We start from the raw sequence: 17020 nt of genomic DNA, 5'->3' as shown, positions 1-17020 counted from the left end.
GCTATCAGTATATGACCCTACATATCTAGTTATTGCCCTGTTAGCAAGAACGAGGAAATTTGTGCGCCGTTAGAGGTAAATGATGCCACTCAGATTGTTACTAGGGCCTGCGGCTTGTCTCCCCCGATGAACCAGGGTCAATGTTTTTTTCCCTCTCTTGATGTCCCAAGGAAGCCAGTCCAAACGGTGATTAGCAAGAACAATAACATTCTATTGTAAGTAGACAAGACCAACAAATGATGGACTTTGTGGGGAGTGAGAAAGTGAAGTGACAGTACATGATGCATATATTCATGCCGTATGTGCACTTCCTGATGTATACCTGCTGTAGCCTCTTAGTCAATTACACATGAGTGGTGACAATTTTAAGGACGTACGGAGTATCAGGTGTTCAGAAAGAGTCAATGTGACAACCAGTGAATAAATACCGAAGTTTTGGACTAGGTTCATGCCATCACAACAAAGTGGCATATAACAAGTGAAAGAAACGCAGGCTTCGTGAGTTGCATAGACACTGGCCAGATCGGCCAGACCAGAGAAAATCGGTTTCTTACACCTGCCAGTGTGCACTTGGTTAGAATTACCTTCTTCCACATTAGCGACCGAGTGAAGATTGCGTGTATAATAAAACAAACGCATCTTGCCCTACACATATATATCATTTTGCCTTTTTATTGTACACCGCCTACAGGGCTCGCAGCCGCTCGCAGGGCCATGTCCGTGAAGAAAATAAAACAGTGTATTTGAAGATAGGAGTAGAGATGAAGATGCTCCGAAGTCTTGCGGCGAGACCAAATATCGAAGGAGCCAGGAAGGGGTAAAGAAAATATGCGGTTCATCACTGTAAGTTTGATGGAGAGCTGGGAGGGTATTGGAGGCTGGATGGGTGCAAGTGCCAGAGGATTGCGAATGTGCGCACGTGATTTCCGTGCTATCCGGCTGGACCTGCCCCCTCCCGGAATTCACAAATCATTCCTAAGTGGACCCTCCTTTCGATGGTGATATTTAATTGATATTTGTGTATCTTGAACACACGAGCAACCTGAAATGTCAAAGATTTTGGAAGAGGGTTTTCCCTGATGAGCAGAGGTCTAGCCGAAAATTACGACAACACCAAGGACGAATGCGAAGCGCGAAGCTGACTCACTGATACACGACTGTATTGATCTAGGATTCAGGCTTGCACTAGTCAATGGGCAAGACCCGTCATACTCACTGCTCACCAGGCCAGTTCTTTAAAGCTCCGCGCAGACCCGGAGCCGTAAATGCATTCCGATACCTGAATCGATTTGCAGCTCAACGGGGGCCTACAAGATGGTCAGATCGATTAGTATTGAGCGTCCAAAGCGCCTTCGGAGATCAAGAAATTGATATCAGCTCGAGCAATAGCATAGATGTAATGAAGTTGAAGCACCATTTGCACCTCCGACTGCAATCAACAGGAACAGAGCGCAGAACGTCTTTGTACAAGGCCGTCTAAGGTTGCCCCAAGGCTCATAGATGTGGCAACTTTCAGTGAAGGCGAGCAGCGTAGATGACAAAGCCCCGGGTTACATAAAATGTTCCTATCACAATGTAGTTGTCAGCATTTCCGGCGTCGTTTTCATCCCACCCACCATCTCCTCTCAACGACGTCGACAACAGAGCCAGAGTGCGGCGAGCTGAAACAAACCTCAGTGGTATCAAGGAACACAAATTCGAATTCGGAGACAGTTATAAACGGCACAGGCGCGGGTACGTACAAACTACGTGGAATAAACTACTGCCCACTGCAAGCACACGTGTAGAAATAAGACTGGTGAAGCAAAGTAAAAAATGGACATCTACGGTACACTGCGCCTCCGCAACCTATTGCTGTCTTGTTATTGAAGTCATTTTTACAGAACAAAACAACAGTTCCGCTGCCTCACTCTTTGGAGGCAGTATCATCCTTCTTCTCCGTCTCAGCCGTTGCTGGCTGAGGCTGTGCTTGTGTTGCTGGCTGCTGCTGGGGTTGAGATGGCATGAGATGTGAGAGTAAACCCTGTGGAATTTGGGAGTACACCTCGTCCAGCTGTTGACGAAGGTGCGTGTTTTCTTCGCGGAGATGTGTGATGTCGTCGCGGAGCCTGTCATTAAGCGCTCGACACTCTTCCCATCGACGATTCGCCTCATCTGCTGACGCAAGTGCTGCATCCAGTAGTTGAGAACGCGACTCGAGGGCTTTAACGTGCCTACAATGAAGGTGAGTCAGATCCGCACAATGCGTTTAAGAGATGAAAGCAAGAGATAAGTGAGGCTATGGCCCTTTTGAGTGCAGAAAGGAAAAAAAAAGGCAAGGGTGAAGATGCACTTACTGATCTCTACGTTCCCTAAACGCTCTCTGCGCCTTCCTATTTTGCTCAGCCCGCTTCGTCTGGCTCAATGGACGACCATTGGCCTTTGAGTCCTCAGGACCACCAGGCTGACCCTCAATCTGCGGGGAAGGTTGTTCACCCGGAGGCGGGTGGGGTGGAGGTCCACCGAACTCAGGCCCCGGAGGGCCAGAGAAATAAATGGGCATGGATGATGGGTGGTGTCCATGCGGTGGTGGTAACATTGGGGGAAGGAATATACCTGGCGGCGGCGGCTGGAGCTGCTGTGATGGTGGTGGCGGCGGCGGTGGTTGGGTTGTTGTTGTTGGGGGAGATTTACGTTTGCGAGAACGGGTTGTTGGAGCTGGGGCGGCTGGCTGTGCAGATGCCTGAGATGTGGAAGGTTGAGGCGGCAGTGGGTCGTCACGAAGACGCATTGAAGGAATAGGCTGTGGGGTTTGTTGCGGTTGTTGTTGAGGTTGTTGCGGTTGCTGCTGCTGCTGCAGAGCCTCAGACTGCTGACCTTGCTGCTGGCCCGAAGGAGGGTAACCGTGTAGCATTAGCAATGATCGCTAGTGTATTACGTCTGTCTTGATAAAAGGCGCAGTGAATTGATATGTTTTTTAGATGCTAGGGGGCGTTTTCGCTGATCGAGTTTCAACAACGGTCGCGTTGAGGAGGCGCGAGTATTAGTAAGAAAATCAGGTCGATGGTGGGAGCAAGGTGGAAGTTTGTTTTTGTTTGGGTGATTTCCCACCTATGATGTCTCGATTAGGAAATTATATGTTCGCCCCAGTTTTTTTGACCATCGCCTGTGGCAGTATTACGTGCGCTCGCATTCCGCGTGTGTGAGCCCAACGCAGCGGGCATCCATATTTGATAGTTCGAGGTGCACCCGTCGGTCATGGAGAAGTTGGACAACTAAGATCCCTAGATTTAAGGAAAAATGTCGAAGCAACGATAATCAGTTTATCGTGACAGGTCACGGAAGAGACCGATTCAATGGAGAGTCGAAGGCAATGCAGCCCTTCTGTTCTAGTTCCAGCGCTCCGATCGCCGAGCATGTGCAATCTTTCAGCAGGATGTGTGTTCTCATGATAGTGAGATGAGGGGTTGGGGTGAGACGGTTGGTCAGACGCAGCTTTCAATTTTATGTAAGGTGTCTTTGTCATGCGCTGACCATTGTCCTTGGATAAGCATCTCAAACCATGTTCAATCGCACCAAGCACACCCTCAGGCTCTTCTGCGTCTAATATATTTACCAGGTTGGACAGTGGAGGCAGCCCTCGGCGTCCGGTGCCTCACGAGTTCTTAGATCTTAGCGGCGCAGCGCTGGTAGACGAGCTGGTGCCGAGCAGTGCTTTTCTGCTCGTAAAGAACAGGTGTGCAGCTCTGCAGATTAGTTGACGCATGTGCATGAATTTCATTTGACGCAGGGCGGCATCGACCAGGGGGTATCATCAGTATGACTTGAAAGTTCCGGATAGAACAACTTTGGACCAACTTCTTTCATTGAGTCATATTTTCAGATCCGCGAATAATACAGGCATATGTTCTAGGCATTTTTTTCGATACCAACGTGGAAGCATCCTCCAGGGAATGGGTGCCTTCACGAGAAGGATATTGTTTACCTTCTCCGAAAAGATTATTCTCGAGGAGTCTAATCTATCAAGAGGTATGGGACCCACAATCTGATCATGTACTGCTTCATCTGCGATGAAGCCGCCTACTCGTATATTTTTCGTTTTTTTTTTCCGCGATTCGTCCTATGCAATACTAGTTCAAGGTTGCATCCACCATGACAGTTGTTGTATGACGAACAGCACATTGGCATTCAGAGAAAATGTTGTGGCATATCAGCATGGCCAGCTCTTTTGGGACTCGCCATTTTTATTCTACCCGGTGAGTTGTTGGTACATATTTTCTCATTCATAGACGCCTCTGACCTCACTCATAACAAAAACTTCTAGTGCCGGACATCGCGCAAGATCACATCGTCTTCGGTGATCATGTCAGCCAAATCTTCAGTGCAAGGCATCGCAAGCCCGTGAAACTACTAAGTAACCTAAACAAACCGTTCTGCAGGCATTATTGGACTGGCTGGAAAGCTTAAACAAGTTTTGTCGACTAACCACTTGATTTCAAAAATGATGGCGTTATCTAGAGCCATACGATCGAATGCACGGCTGCCTCTCTTCACGAGATTTCGTCACATCCTCAATCAATCGTAAGTTTGCGTTTTGTCTGACAGTAATTTATCGTTGTTGACCTTATTCTTATGTCACGTTGCCCTGAATTACGTGTATAAAATTGCCTTCAGGTTTCTGTCTAGCACATCTTTCTAAGATGGGATGTACGACAAGCACCTTGCGATCGCGCCACACAGCTATCGAAGACTCGGACATTATCATTGGAAATTATGTCATGTCCCTACTGATTCTTGTCTGGGACAGGGAGGTTGAAAGACTTCCCAAAGCAAGCATGAATGCTTCACTTGTCCAATCAGCTGTGATCATCCATAAAGTTTTTTCACGACAGTTTTGGTCCCGGACAGGAAGGGTTCTGTCACATCAGTATCCACAGAAACCTTTTCTATGGTCGTACGCCCGCCTGTGCTTCCCAATTCATCCGTCAGGCTAAATATATGTTCCCACTTCCTATTGCAGAGATCTCCTTGAGAAGCAGCCTCAATCCAGACTTCGTCCTGAAATGTACCTTCATGACTCTGATCAGCGCAATCCAATCGAGTCTGCGGTTCATCAAGCTGTTCCTGATGATCAGTATCACTTGTGTTGCGCTGGTCTAACATAGCTACTCACAAGACTAGTGTTCCTTAGAAACGCCTACCCTTTGATGCTTGGCTGTGACCGCCCTTACGCACATCTTGGTAGGCACAGATGGGACATCTAGGGACTCTGCTGCGCAATTACTCGACAAACCATTAGACTAGTACACCAATGGGGTAAAGCGGCGGCAGCACCAGAACCTGGAGGCTTCGACCCACCCTTACGCCACCGCATCTTCAGCCCTACAACCCCCTGATTTCGGACTGGATGAATGATACCCGCCGGAGAGCTGTTCTTGCTACACCCCTGTTTTATCTTTCATGGATCGGACATGTGGGCGCATTTTATGCGATCAGTGCCTCACAGGTCACTGCGTTTGTCCTGATGGGTTTGCTTGGAAGGCTTAACGCGCGATAGGACTCAAGTAGAGCCTTGCGCGATTCACATCGAGGAATATATGCTAGAAAGCTAGTAGAGCGTTTGTTCTATCATCGACCAATCCATCATGGCTGCATCTACGTTGGACGAACCCCGCAGGACAGAAGCCAACGTCGACCGGGGTCTGCCAAGGTGCCAAGACCTCCGGCAGTCCTACACATTTTTCTTCATCTCACATGCCCTCTTTCAGGGTGACCTATGCACTTGTCATGCAGTGGTGACATTTTCATAATTGTGCGGTTGCTAACCTCAGAACATGTCCGCTTGCTTTTTCCCTGAGTTCCATTTAGTCGATGAACTGCATGCGGCGGACTTGCCGGTAAAGGTGATGTTGCACTTATTGCAATCCACTTCGAGTGTCACCCTACGGACTTGGCTCTCATTTAAGTTTTCATTCCACGCCTGGTTTATGTAGGTGGCGCTTTTCCTAAGTACTATTACCATCTAATTAGCTTTCGCTAATTTGCGCACGATATATACCTTTCAGTCTTGTTGCGGTAGCTTTTGTATTTGGGAATTCAAAGCTCTAGGACCCCTCAGGACAACCTCAGGAGACCGGTTGCTCAGTTGAAGTCTTAGACCTTACCCTTTAGTCCTTGATCTTGATCTATCAGGACTCCAATTGAGTACTAACTCAAGCATGTTCAATCCAATGGCACTTTTACGCCTGTCTTCCAAACCTACTACCTGTAGTCTGTTCTTAAGCTTGCTACTGACCCTAGACGTGTACCTCTGTTTGCTAACGCTAACTTCCCATACTATGATCCGCGCCACTGCGCAGATTACAGTACTTGGGCTCGGTAGAAAATCCCTGCTGAGCTTCACTTCTGTGGTCATAGACTTATGTGTTTACAATCTATCTTTGCACCGGATTCTGGTTGCGCTGAAGAACAAGCCCCTTGTATTGAACACCACAGCATCAAGAAGCTTTGAAAAGCTCTGAGATGTAGCACATACGATTTTGATCTCCTGAATTCACAATGAGGGGGGCCGTCACGCCCTCTTATATATCTACTATTTCTTCAGCAACACGAGTAAAATTTCAGTCACTCGAGGACAGAGACAGTATAGAAACTAGGATCATCATATCTACAACGTACTTCACCCCAGCCCAACTCGATAGAGAATGCTTCTTGTCAAGGACATATATGAGTGCGTCCAGTTTCATTTGCTCTCTTGAGTGCTAATGGAATGGTCACTTCCGGTGTAACCCACAGCATCTAAAACAATATCTTTGAGAACGCTAGGATCACTGGGCCCAGCCTAAGATCCCCGGAGTCTGTCAAGCCTAGCAGCATATGCCATCGTTCTTGAGGAGTGATATCCGGCTGTATGTGATGTGCGAGGTAAGGGGTTTATGCTATCCCATTCCTGCTGTTCGCTGACTGATTGATGTTGTCACAGAAAAGTGGTGTCCGCCGTCCTATGAGGGTCACCCCCGCAAAAAAAAAAAAGGATTAGTGGAAAAATCGCTCGCCAGCGAGTGCTTTGCTACCTGATGTTCAGCATCGGGACTTATCCCACAGACAGATTCTGAGAGCGCACTGTGCGTGATGGTCAAAGAATCAGGTCGTTGCGGTAATGGAAGAGGTTTCGAGAGAGCGCAGTGCAGCAGGCCATTGACCGAAGCGAGAATTGAATCCATGATGATCAACGTGCGCCCCGAGGAAATCGCAATGACGCATTTGGAGCTGAGGCTGGAGATCCTAGATGCGATGACGCGCATTGGAGCACTTATCACTAGGCCGGAATTTCTAGAGACTTGGTTGTATTGAACTGAACAGATGCTATCTGCTGGAACGTGTGCACCGTGATAGCGATGTCCCTATCTGGTATCGCTGATATGATGCAACACCTACGTAGGAGGTAACCGCCATTAGAAGTTGTTGCTGCTTACAGCGGGAATCGTACGAACCTTGACAAGTGCCGCTCTTTGGATACAACAAGACAAAACCACAGGCCGTCTAGACACCACTGCATTGGTTAAGCACACTCCAAGCACGTCCTTTCCATTAGGTGATGGCCCATGCTCCCTATCTCGACACCCCACTTCACTGTCCCATCATGGCTTATGCTTGCAACAGTAATATCGTGTAGGGGTATTCATTCCTGTCTCGTCCTCCTCATCTCGCCCGATCCGAGTGTCGCTGTCTAGGTCCAGTGCGAGCTGTTAAATAGATGTTGTCCGCATGGAAAGTGCGCAACACATCGTATCAAATGTGTATGGCCTCGTATCATCTGGCCGGACATTATAGTGGGCTTCTGTTCCCTGGTCGAGGAAGGTTATGGGTCGGACACGTTAACTGACAAAATCACTGCCAGTAGTAAGTCCACGAGTTCATCTTGATTCACTCGAGAGATTATAACTCACAGCATGGCTTTCTGACTTTGTATGCAGGGGTAGACTCACGAGGAGCACTTTTCAGATGCCTCACAGCTTTCCGATAATCAATGAGAGGTGCCGACTGTAAGTGGAGCCAGTCGATGTTGATTTTGACACTTGTTCGCACAAGCAAGGTACCTGTTCGTTTCACAGCCTAACCCCAAGCGCTGTGTAGCTAGTGCTAGACATGTACGCCTTGAGTTTGCTGTTTTTACATTGATATCTTCAATGCTCATCAACCTGTTTGTCTCACACGAGAACTCACTCTATGTTTGGCATTCTTGTCTCCCAATCACCACCTTTTTGCAACGAAAATCTATCAAGGATTTCTCCAGAGGCCTCGCTCAACTGCTCAGGCTAGAACTTGGGGAGCAAGAGCGAGCATCTGCACACGGACGTTACTGCTATGGCTGGCCTATATGCGCGTTTGATGTACCCGTTGCTCTTCGACATCGCTCAGGTTGAGCTCATGTGGGCGGGGCCGGGGCGCTGTTGTCATTTTGGGGTGGCTGGTCACGAGTCTAGATCGTAACGTGCTAGTGAACTTCGTGCTTTTTCGCCAATTACGGCGTATGCGACTAACTCCAAGCGGCACTTTAAAATGTTGTTAATGCTTCGGTCGAAATTCTTATCAATAACTCCGAGTCATCGACCCACTTTCTACCAACAAAATGGCATCATCATCCAATAACATCGACACCATGTATTCAAACTACCTCGCATCGCGGAATCGAGTCCATCAATACACAAACTTCTTGACTATGCTGAAGCACGAGGAGGATGCATGGGCAGAGAGATTTAAGCGTGCGAAAAATCTAATGCCGGATTACAAACCTCCCGCTGGCATGGAGTTCATTGCCTGAGGATTCTTTCTGCAGCTTTTTCGTCATTTTTGATTTTAGCATCGCTGGTACTTTGTATTCAACATCTGTAAACCACTATTCATACTCATCTATATCACTCTGCTAGCTACGTACTGGATTCGAGAATTGTACTGATAGATATGGCAATGCCAAATGAAGATGCTCGAGCTTCCATTCCTAATAAAGACAAACATACATCATGGTGAAAATTTTTCCGAGCTAGCCCGTGCATTGCTAACATAATGGCATTCGAATAGATTTCCATCCACCTTCAAGTAAACGCGTACGCGCGTTGCTACAGGCAGCAACATGTAGAGTTTACGATTTCATTCCGCAGTGAAAACTGCCATCACGCTCATTGTGGATTGCACGGTTAGAGTAGGTATCCGAGTCGCAGGTTTGTCGCCATGAAACGGGTAACCCATCGTTGAGTAGACGATCCACTTACCCTGATGCAAGCTAGAGAATCTTGACGTTTCTGGAGATCAACAATGTAAGCATCATTCAGGGTTATGATCGACCAGATGCTATCATTGTGACCATGTGCGTAATTCTGATATAATTGATATCAATACCTGCTTGACTGTTTATATCACATTTAGATTGCTTGCGATGCGGAGCGTCTTTGTCGGTGTTGGACAGTGGACTTGAAAAAAATACAGTCGGTCGGATGTACGGCGCTTTAAAGTACGCTGAGTAGTCTTATTAAGTGAGACAGTTAAAGGAGGATGCTAGCTGTTCTGTTCGTCGTTCTGTACATACCGTGCCCCATCATTGTATTACATGCATCAAAGTCATCGTGCTGATGGTCATCGCAGGTCATTTTTATCGCATATGTTCAAGCTATGAGCTCGAGAGGTTAACGAGCAAGACGCGCGAGGCCTTCAGTGGGCCGGCCTGTGGCAGCTGCACTCTATAATTGGTTGGTTATTGTAGATATAATACCTTATGGGGCGACATTTGTGGCATTAATTTGATTCTAGGTGAGCAATCGGAGTATTCGCAAGAGCAATTATTTCCGGACATCGAGCAATTACTTTGTGGTTGTGGCCGTGATTGTGGATGTTATGGTGCGTCCACAGTAGCCCAGCATTTAAATAATGACACGCAGATGGCCTTCACCACCAGACACACCACCACCACCACTTACAGTTGCATCTTTTCCTATATCAACTATGAATTCGTTCAGGAAGTTTTTCCAGAAGTAAATCTACCTTTTCGTGCTCTACTCATCGTCATAATACTAATTCATACACCTCAGGTCCAACGATGACCAGACGGCGTCGCTGAAGCACTCAAAATCGATGACATACTCACAACACACATACTACCATGGGCCGACTGACGCAAACGTCGACTCATGCACAAACTTGCTGGACAAGTCTTCCGATTCCCCTGAACCAACTGAGCGCCTTCCTCAACGTGGTTTCAGAGCGCTTTCTTTGAACTCAAAGAAATTCAGGCGCCAAGTGCCTATAAAGCAGAGGTATGTTAATCAAGCTTCAGCAGATGTACTGCAGATTCCTGACGACCATACTTGCAGTGTCAGACTGGCAGAACGTATTCGCGCCATGTCCAATCCTGGTCGCTCAAACATCCCTTCTCCCTTCGCTCCTGCTCCCCCTCTTCCCAACCACCGCTACCTTCATGCGGTACTCTCGCGCTCCCCACACAGCTCATACGTAAACATCAATGAACTTCCATCCCATGTCGCCGCCCAGACTTCGGCGCTAGTCCATCCTCAGTCCTACGGGCTTCACTCCAAATACGATGAGATTTTGGAGGAGCAGGACCCGACTGTACTCCGCAAAATGATCAATGATCATCCCTTGTCGCCTATTTGCAGCGAACCCTGCCCAGAGCATATGCATCCTATGCATTTCGACATGGACGAGCCGCAGCTTGGGTGTACCGACAAGACTCTTCAGTTCTACATCAACACGGCATTGGCCCAAGGTCGTCCCTTGGATGTACGCGCAGGTGGCCGTTACCGCCGTATCGTTGACGCGCATGACCCAATGGGCATCGTTCCGGAGACTGGATCTGATTGGGATGAGGATGAGCAGGGTGGTGATTAGTGATTTTATGGACACCGAAGTTTGTTTGTGCAGAAAAGTTTGGCGCTAGTTTTTTGTTTTGTTTCCATTAATGTACTATCAGAGTGTACTACTCTATGTTGGACAGTTCTATATAGTCTGGGGGTTGGCGCTAGTTTATCTACTCGTATATGTCGTGTGTTATGCCTATGGATATGGATATGATTTATGTACGAAGTCTAGCTACGCTGGCAACTACTACTCACAGTTACGGATACCTTTGAACATTCACTCGGATCATCCGACATATATTTTCAATAGTCAACATAGCCAACGTACAGCACCAGAACAGACGAGACACCCGCTCTGTTGGACTGCGCAGGCAAACTTCCCAACAAATAAATTTTCCCTTTTATCACACCTTGACATTCACTCATTTACAGATGTTTATCGGAGGTGCATCATGGAGAAAGTGGTGTACACAGCAGAGTTTCTCTTGGGTCGACCGGGCTCAAAACCTGCTGACGACGATTCTTTTCATTGGAACACCCTTTGACGCAGAGGGCACAGCTAGTAGGTCAACTCATGAATTAACCGAAAGAGGGTGCGAAAGCGCATAGCGCAAGACTGAGTAAACAGTAAGCAGCATTGTCTGAAAAAAAATATCACCGAGTGGAAGAGTATAAGAGACTCGCGACAGCAAGATGAGAAGCGAATCAGTGTACAACAAGGGCATAGGATGATACAAGTGGGTCATGACCAGGCCGAACTGTAGTCGGTACTATACGATTTTGTGGTCGGACGCGGACGAGGAGCAAGACAAGGTCAAAATGCTATCAACAAAATGATAAATGATATAGTGTAGTATACCAGCGCGCTGATAAACAATGAAAAACGAAAACAAAATGACGAAGGACCGAGAGGGAAAAGAGGGCGAGTCACGCACGAGTTCTAGATCGCAGTCGACTTTAGCTGAGATGAAGGACACCCATTTATATGCATCTGGTGATCCATTATCTTCAGCAACACCGGTCACTTCTCGATGTATTAATTCGTTGGGCGAGAGGGTTGGGCTGAGGATTCCGGTGATCGATAACATAACGAACACTGAAGTAGAATGTACAAAAGCAAATGCAGGCTCGCATGGCCTTGGCTATAGTGAGCTCACCAATGTTAGTAGAGTGTGATGAGCATATTGCACACATATGTGGTGCATGATTGCAACTAGAATGGACATGGGTTGGTTCAAGTTGTCGGAGAACGAGACAAACTGAAACCAAATGGGCCGGGAATTGGCTGAGGAATTGAGATGAGCGAGGAGCTGAGCGTTAGAAGCAAGGCTGACACTTTTGGAAATCCTCGTGTCAACGGAACGCATACTGAAAGATGGAAGCTGCGGTAAATTTGAGAGGCGAGAAGAGAAAAATTTGGTGGGAGGCAGATCTTGGAAATCGATGGGATGATGTGATGATATTGCATACGGTAAGCCGTAGAAACTCCTGAACATGAGAAACAACGGTACTCATGGGTAGCTTTCAGCCAGATTCGAGCGGCTAAAAGTAGCAACTGTACTAAGTACTGCCATAGAGACGAGAATATATTCTGGAAGCCATAGAGACGAGAATTGGACGCATGTACACAGTGCAGTCAAGGAAGGCGGTTCAACATGACTCTTAGTGACTAGGGAACATGCTTATCGGAATGGTGATTGCAAACTGCCAAGGCTGGTGTCTTGGGCGTCTATAGAAACAAATTAGGTTAGTATGGTGCAGCAGCATAAAAATGCACAATATACTCACCTCTGCAGCTTAGAGAATTTAAAGACACTCATGATCACTCGGCCTCTCACGAAAAGACTAACTTTCATCTGTGACACAATCCATCAGCACCCGGTCTTCATTGACAAGCTACATCTCCAAAGGCATCGCTCTCTACAGAAAAGGCGAGGCAAGGATAGCGTTCGACGTCGCATCCTTGTTGACGGACCAAGACTGCCACGCTCTCGCTTAGTCATGAACATTCACTTCAAGACTTCAAATTTCAAAGTTCGAGTTGGCTACGCCGCGTTCAGCTCGGAGTCAAAGCCTCGGATGATGCACGTCACGGCGAAGCCGCCGTCAACGATAGAACTTTCTCATTGAAACGCATTCATTTGCCATACCAGGACTTGATGGTGGTGGAATGATAATCGCCCCGGATCTCCGTGTCTTGTTATGCTATTGGCCGTAGCCTACATCGTATCTTCCCTCACTAAATTCCGCCTGCGATGACACGGACATTCTAGGTCATCAATCACCATGCCAAACATCTATGACCACTTTGAACTTTAGATTGTTCCCTTATTTCTAGGGTGAAGATCCGGACTTGTATTCATCATCCCATATAGGTCGATCACATGTTGCCTACGCATATAATGTTCAGGAGAGCACTCCTCTTACCAGTATCTCATCACTCACCCTTACTCTTCCTCAGCTATCTGCATGCTGATATTCACCAATGTTACTTGGCTGGATCTATGTCTTGCTAGCGCCGGAGTCTATCTGGTCAAGCAGGCATTCAACAAGAGGAACCCTGCACCATATCCCCCTGGACCTCCCGGGTGGCCTCTCATTGGGAACATCACAGACATACCTCACAACAAGCCCTGGCTTACCTTTGCGAAGTGGAGCAAGACATATGGTGAGTGCCTCGTGTTTCGCAACACGATTTATTTCAATTCAATGCTGTGCAGGCGACATCTTGCATATCGAAATTCCGGGTCGACACATCATTGTACTGAATTCGGTCAAGGCAGCGATTGAATTGTTAGACAAAAAAAGTTCTATCTACTCTGACCGTCCATTTCTTACAATGAGTTGTGAACTTGTTGGCTGGAAGCACGCCCTGGGCTTTCTCTCTTATGGTGATCGTTTTCGCAATTACCGTAAGAACATCCACCGCATCATGGGGAGTCATGCTGCTATCGATGTATACCAACCAATCGAGGAGATCGAGGTTCGCCGATTCCTGAAGCGCGTGGTTGCACAACCCGAGCAACTGAATGCACATATTCGACAGTATGTAGTATTTGTCATTGCACAAATGAGGTCTTGATTTTTTTTCAGCACCGCTGGCGCCATCATTCTGCGAATCTCTTATGGATATGAAGTGAAGGATAACAATGATCCTTTCGTCGACCTTGCAGGCCGTGCAATGCACCAATTCTCGCGGTGCACCGAAACAGGTGCCTTCATGGTAGACATCATGCCATGGTGTAAGACTATGGCGCCCTGACGTTTGCGATGAGCTGAATATCTCTAGTGGCCAATGTTCCCGAGTGGTTTCCTGGTGCTGGATTCAAGCGCCTGGCCCGTGAATGGCGCCAGAACCTCAAAGAGACTGTTGATGCTCCATACAAATTCGCCAAGGATCAGATAGTAATCAACATCTACAATTTGATGATCACGGGCTGAACATATTACAGGCTGCCGGAATTGCCCCAATGTCTTACACCTCGAATCTGTTGAACGGTCGCACTTTGTCTGCGGAGGAGGAGCACATGGTGAAATGGTCTGCTGTGTCTATATATGCCGGTGGTGCCGACACGGTTAGCTCCTCCAAGACTAATCAGCATATTTTCAAACTAACATCTGTTTCCGCAGACCGTTTCTACAATCTATTCGATTTTCCTGGCGATGACACTGTTCCCTGATGTGCAGAAGAAGGCTCAGGCTGAAATAGATGCTGTTGTTGGCACTGACCGCCTTCCCTCCTTCGCAGACCGTGACTCCCTCCCCTATATCGAGGCCCTTATAAAGGAATCACTGCGCTGGAATGCTGTCGCCCCTACAGGTATGCATTTATCGCATTCTTTTCATCGCAGAGTGGTACCAATCACCTAAAGTCAGGTTTCGGCCACTGCGTCTCTGAGGATGATATCTATGACGGGTACTACATTCCGAAAGGAACCATGCTCATACCTAACATCTGGTTAGTGCTCGCATTCATGTGAATTCGACGTGATAGAATTACATGCCAGGTCCATGCTCAATGACCCGCAGACATATGCTAACCCCTCGCAATTCAACCCCGAACGTTTCTTAGATAATGATGGAAGGGGTCCCGAGCGCGAGCCTCGCACGATTAGCTTTGGCTTTGGTAGACGGTACGCATGGAGTTCATTTTGAGTGGGATGCTAACTTTCTGCTCCGCAGGATTTGCCCGGGTACGTCAAACTCACAGAAGCACTCAACAAAACAGTATTGTGATGTTTGATGTGCAGGTATGCACCTTGCTGACGCTTCCATCTGGATATCTACCGTGATGTCGCTCGCCGTGTTTGATATTTCCAAGATCGTCGAGAACGGTGTTGAGCATACCCCTGAGGTTGACTTCTCATCAGGCCTTGTCAGGTATGTCGTGCATCCTATCGCGTTCGTAGTGCTTGTTTGAATAGACGTACTCCCAGCCACCCCAAGCCCTTCAAGTGCTCTATCAAGCCTCGCTCTGCGAAAGCTATTGCGCTCATTCAGCAGGATGTCAACTATTAAAGGCATGAAGATGATTCTTATTATTTAACTATGTAACGCATCCCGAGTTATGCATATCTTCTCATCACCTCCCATACCACTCATTGCCAGGTGATGCGTGACTATAAACATCACCGCATAAATGGTCTTGACATCGGTGGGAGGAAAGCTCATGCAAGAGTGTCCCACTGAGGCATGCGTAACAGAAAACGGGGGCTCAGCGAGAACTGAATGATGCACAGACAAGGATATGGTCTTGAACTTCCTCCTGGCAATTCAACTTGTTGGCGTCAATACTAGTGCTATTGCGAGAACTCAGTGGCAGCTGTGATGGGCCCAGGATGAAATGTATCATTGTTGGTCATTGGATTTGTGAGGCGAGCCTTGATTGCAGGAAGAAAAGGTCTGAAAGCCATGTGCGAGAGATGTATCCTTCCACCATATTAAATCAGGGCACCTCATAAAGTACTGGCAACATTCTCGCCTAGATCGCTTTGATATAATAACATCGACGCCAGCCAGCAGCATCGCTACCGTCAGTTGTTCTCTATAAATTGATTAAAGATCTCTTCGACTTCCCAAGCGCCCGCCCAATACTTGACCTGACACTGATGACCGCCCTCTCGAGAAATACGGCCTTCGAGGCCACGGAACCGCCGACAGAGCACCATATCCTGGCTACTCAACCTCAGCAACGAGATCTGAGTAGAAAACGACAGACTTACCTTCGTAGTCTGAGGATAGGACAATAGTCATTAGACCCATCTCCAACATAGACGATACGGTCATAGCCAGGCTTGTGGCGCTCCAAAAACGCAGCAAGCTCTTCGCCTAGGCATTATCTTAGCTAGCGTTCTGCAGTCATATGGAACGGAAGAAGTGACCTTTACACATGTTTGGGCTGCATCCTACTGTACAGCTGTGCTGAAGCCCATCGGGGTCGACCCTACGACGGAGCTTGAGCAGACCCGAAGGATCAAACTCTGCTGGGTTAGTTACGATCTCTTCAAACAAATTTTGCAGCCCTTTTGACTGCGATACCTCATCAGTCATACAGCACCGAAATCGAAACGCGAAGGAACCCACCTCGAGAATAGTGTTGATGAAAACAGTGTTCGCGTTCGAGAGGCAAAACAATGTAGTGGTGAGGTTGGACGCTCCCTTGAGGTTGGTAATACCTCGTACCATCGCAGGATGCTAAAATACATGCTTTAACACATCTACTCTCCTGCATGTGAATTACTCACGAAGGGCATTTGACGGAGGGTATGTTCGATCTCCTCACGCGTCCTGCCGCGTGCATGGATTTCCTGCAACGACTGCGCTCTGCAGGCCATGTATGAATTTTATTGGATGGTAAAATGGAAGGCACGGACATGAGATCAGTCCATTGAACGCTCTCTTTGAGAGTTTTCATCTTTCTGCGGATATCAGGCGCCAAGACTTCGAATACCCAGCGATCAGTGTCTTGATCCGCCATTGACCTAGGATGCGAGACATGTATAATAAGTGACGGAGCGAATGAGAATGAATTACCAGTCGAAGTCGAAGACGACCAGCTGGGTTTTGATCGTGGTCATGATGGTCTAAGAGATAACGTCGATAATGATTTGAACTCGGTTGTCGTAGGTCGCGGTGTTTAAATGTGTACATTATTGGAAGGTGGTGGTGTG

At 47.6% G+C, this 17020-nt stretch overlaps 5 protein-coding genes across 5 annotated transcripts; 2 read left to right on the top strand and 3 right to left on the bottom strand.

Moving 5' to 3' along the window:
- Nucleotides 1-1846: 1846 nt before the first annotated feature.
- On the bottom strand, nt 1847-3064 carry EDB93DRAFT_214668 (uncharacterized protein). Its single transcript, XM_041455737.1, has 2 exons — nt 2337-3064; nt 1847-2213 (listed from the first exon to the last, which is right to left on the bottom strand). Exons 1-2 carry the CDS (start codon nt 2891-2893, stop codon nt 1907-1909), a joined length of 864 nt encoding a protein of 287 aa, XP_041309633.1. The 5' UTR covers nt 2894-3064; the 3' UTR covers nt 1847-1906.
- Nucleotides 3065-10155: 7091 nt separating this feature from the next.
- Nucleotides 10156-10980, top strand: EDB93DRAFT_1134732 (uncharacterized protein; the record flags this gene model as incomplete). The annotated part of the gene is made up of 2 exons (XM_041449084.1): nt 10156-10289; nt 10347-10980. A coding segment is annotated over exon 2 (503 nt), but the record flags the coding sequence as incomplete, so codon positions are not given.
- Nucleotides 10981-11539: 559 nt separating this feature from the next.
- EDB93DRAFT_214430 (uncharacterized protein) lies at nt 11540-12423 on the bottom strand. The gene is made up of 3 exons (XM_041455736.1): nt 12185-12423; nt 12008-12135; nt 11540-11946 (listed from the first exon to the last, which is right to left on the bottom strand). Exons 1-3 carry the CDS (start codon nt 12316-12318, stop codon nt 11621-11623), a joined length of 588 nt encoding a protein of 195 aa, XP_041309631.1. The 5' UTR covers nt 12319-12423; the 3' UTR covers nt 11540-11620.
- A 727-nt stretch (nt 12424-13150) lies between these two features.
- EDB93DRAFT_214012 (cytochrome P450) lies at nt 13151-15788 on the top strand. The gene is made up of 11 exons (XM_041455735.1): nt 13151-13518; nt 13571-13895; nt 13944-14092; nt 14140-14255; nt 14303-14425; nt 14481-14670; nt 14727-14808; nt 14858-14983; nt 15033-15043; nt 15101-15230; nt 15287-15788. Exons 1-11 carry the CDS (start codon nt 13320-13322, stop codon nt 15366-15368), a joined length of 1533 nt encoding a protein of 510 aa, XP_041309630.1. The 5' UTR covers nt 13151-13319; the 3' UTR covers nt 15369-15788.
- Nucleotides 15629-17016, bottom strand: EDB93DRAFT_214005 (phosphatase phospho-type). Its single transcript, XM_041455734.1, has 7 exons — nt 16884-17016; nt 16724-16831; nt 16595-16673; nt 16434-16544; nt 16232-16379; nt 16073-16178; nt 15629-16025 (listed from the first exon to the last, which is right to left on the bottom strand). The coding sequence occupies exons 1-7, from the start codon at nt 16925-16927 to the stop codon at nt 15884-15886; spliced, it is 738 nt and encodes a 245-aa protein (XP_041309629.1). The 5' UTR covers nt 16928-17016; the 3' UTR covers nt 15629-15883.
- Between the last annotated feature and the right edge of the window lie 4 nt (nt 17017-17020).

The sequence above is a fragment of the Suillus bovinus genome (assembly GCF_016758785.1).
Source record: "Suillus bovinus strain UH-Sbo-P2 chromosome Unknown EDB93scaffold_15, whole genome shotgun sequence".
In the NCBI taxonomy this organism is placed as follows: domain Eukaryota; kingdom Fungi; phylum Basidiomycota; class Agaricomycetes; order Boletales; family Suillaceae; genus Suillus; species Suillus bovinus.
Note: the sequence above shows the minus strand (reverse complement) of the source record. Positions and strands in the feature narration are given on the sequence as shown.

Coding starts and splice junctions, on each gene's coding strand:
- EDB93DRAFT_214668 (XM_041455737.1), bottom strand. CDS start 2,893: ATGCTACACGGTTACCCTCCTTCGGGCCAGCAGCAAGGTCAGCAGTCT. Junction 2,214..2,336: donor TTTAGGGAACGTAGAGATCA/GTAAGTGCATCT, acceptor CCTTCATTGTAG/GCACGTTAAAGCCCTCGAGT.
- EDB93DRAFT_214430 (XM_041455736.1), bottom strand. CDS start 12,318: ATGCAATATCATCACATCATCCCATCGATTTCCAAGATCTGCCTCCCA. Junction 12,136..12,184: donor ACACGAGGATTTCCAAAAGT/GTCAGCCTTGCT, acceptor TCAATTCCTCAG/CCAATTCCCGGCCCATTTGG. Junction 11,947..12,007: donor ATCACACTCTACTAACATTG/GTGAGCTCACTA, acceptor ATTCTACTTCAG/TGTTCGTTATGTTATCGATC.
- EDB93DRAFT_214012 (XM_041455735.1), top strand. CDS start 13,320: ATGCTGATATTCACCAATGTTACTTGGCTGGATCTATGTCTTGCTAGC. Junction 13,519..13,570: donor GAAGTGGAGCAAGACATATG/GTGAGTGCCTCG, acceptor AATGCTGTGCAG/GCGACATCTTGCATATCGAA. Junction 14,426..14,480: donor ATGCCGGTGGTGCCGACACG/GTTAGCTCCTCC, acceptor CTGTTTCCGCAG/ACCGTTTCTACAATCTATTC.
- EDB93DRAFT_214005 (XM_041455734.1), bottom strand. CDS start 16,927: ATGACCACGATCAAAACCCAGCTGGTCGTCTTCGACTTCGACTG. Junction 16,832..16,883: donor GTCGTCTTCGACTTCGACTG/GTAATTCATTCT, acceptor CTCGCATCCTAG/GTCAATGGCGGATCAAGACA. Junction 16,380..16,433: donor TCATCAACACTATTCTCGAG/GTGGGTTCCTTC, acceptor GAGGTATCGCAG/TCAAAAGGGCTGCAAAATTT.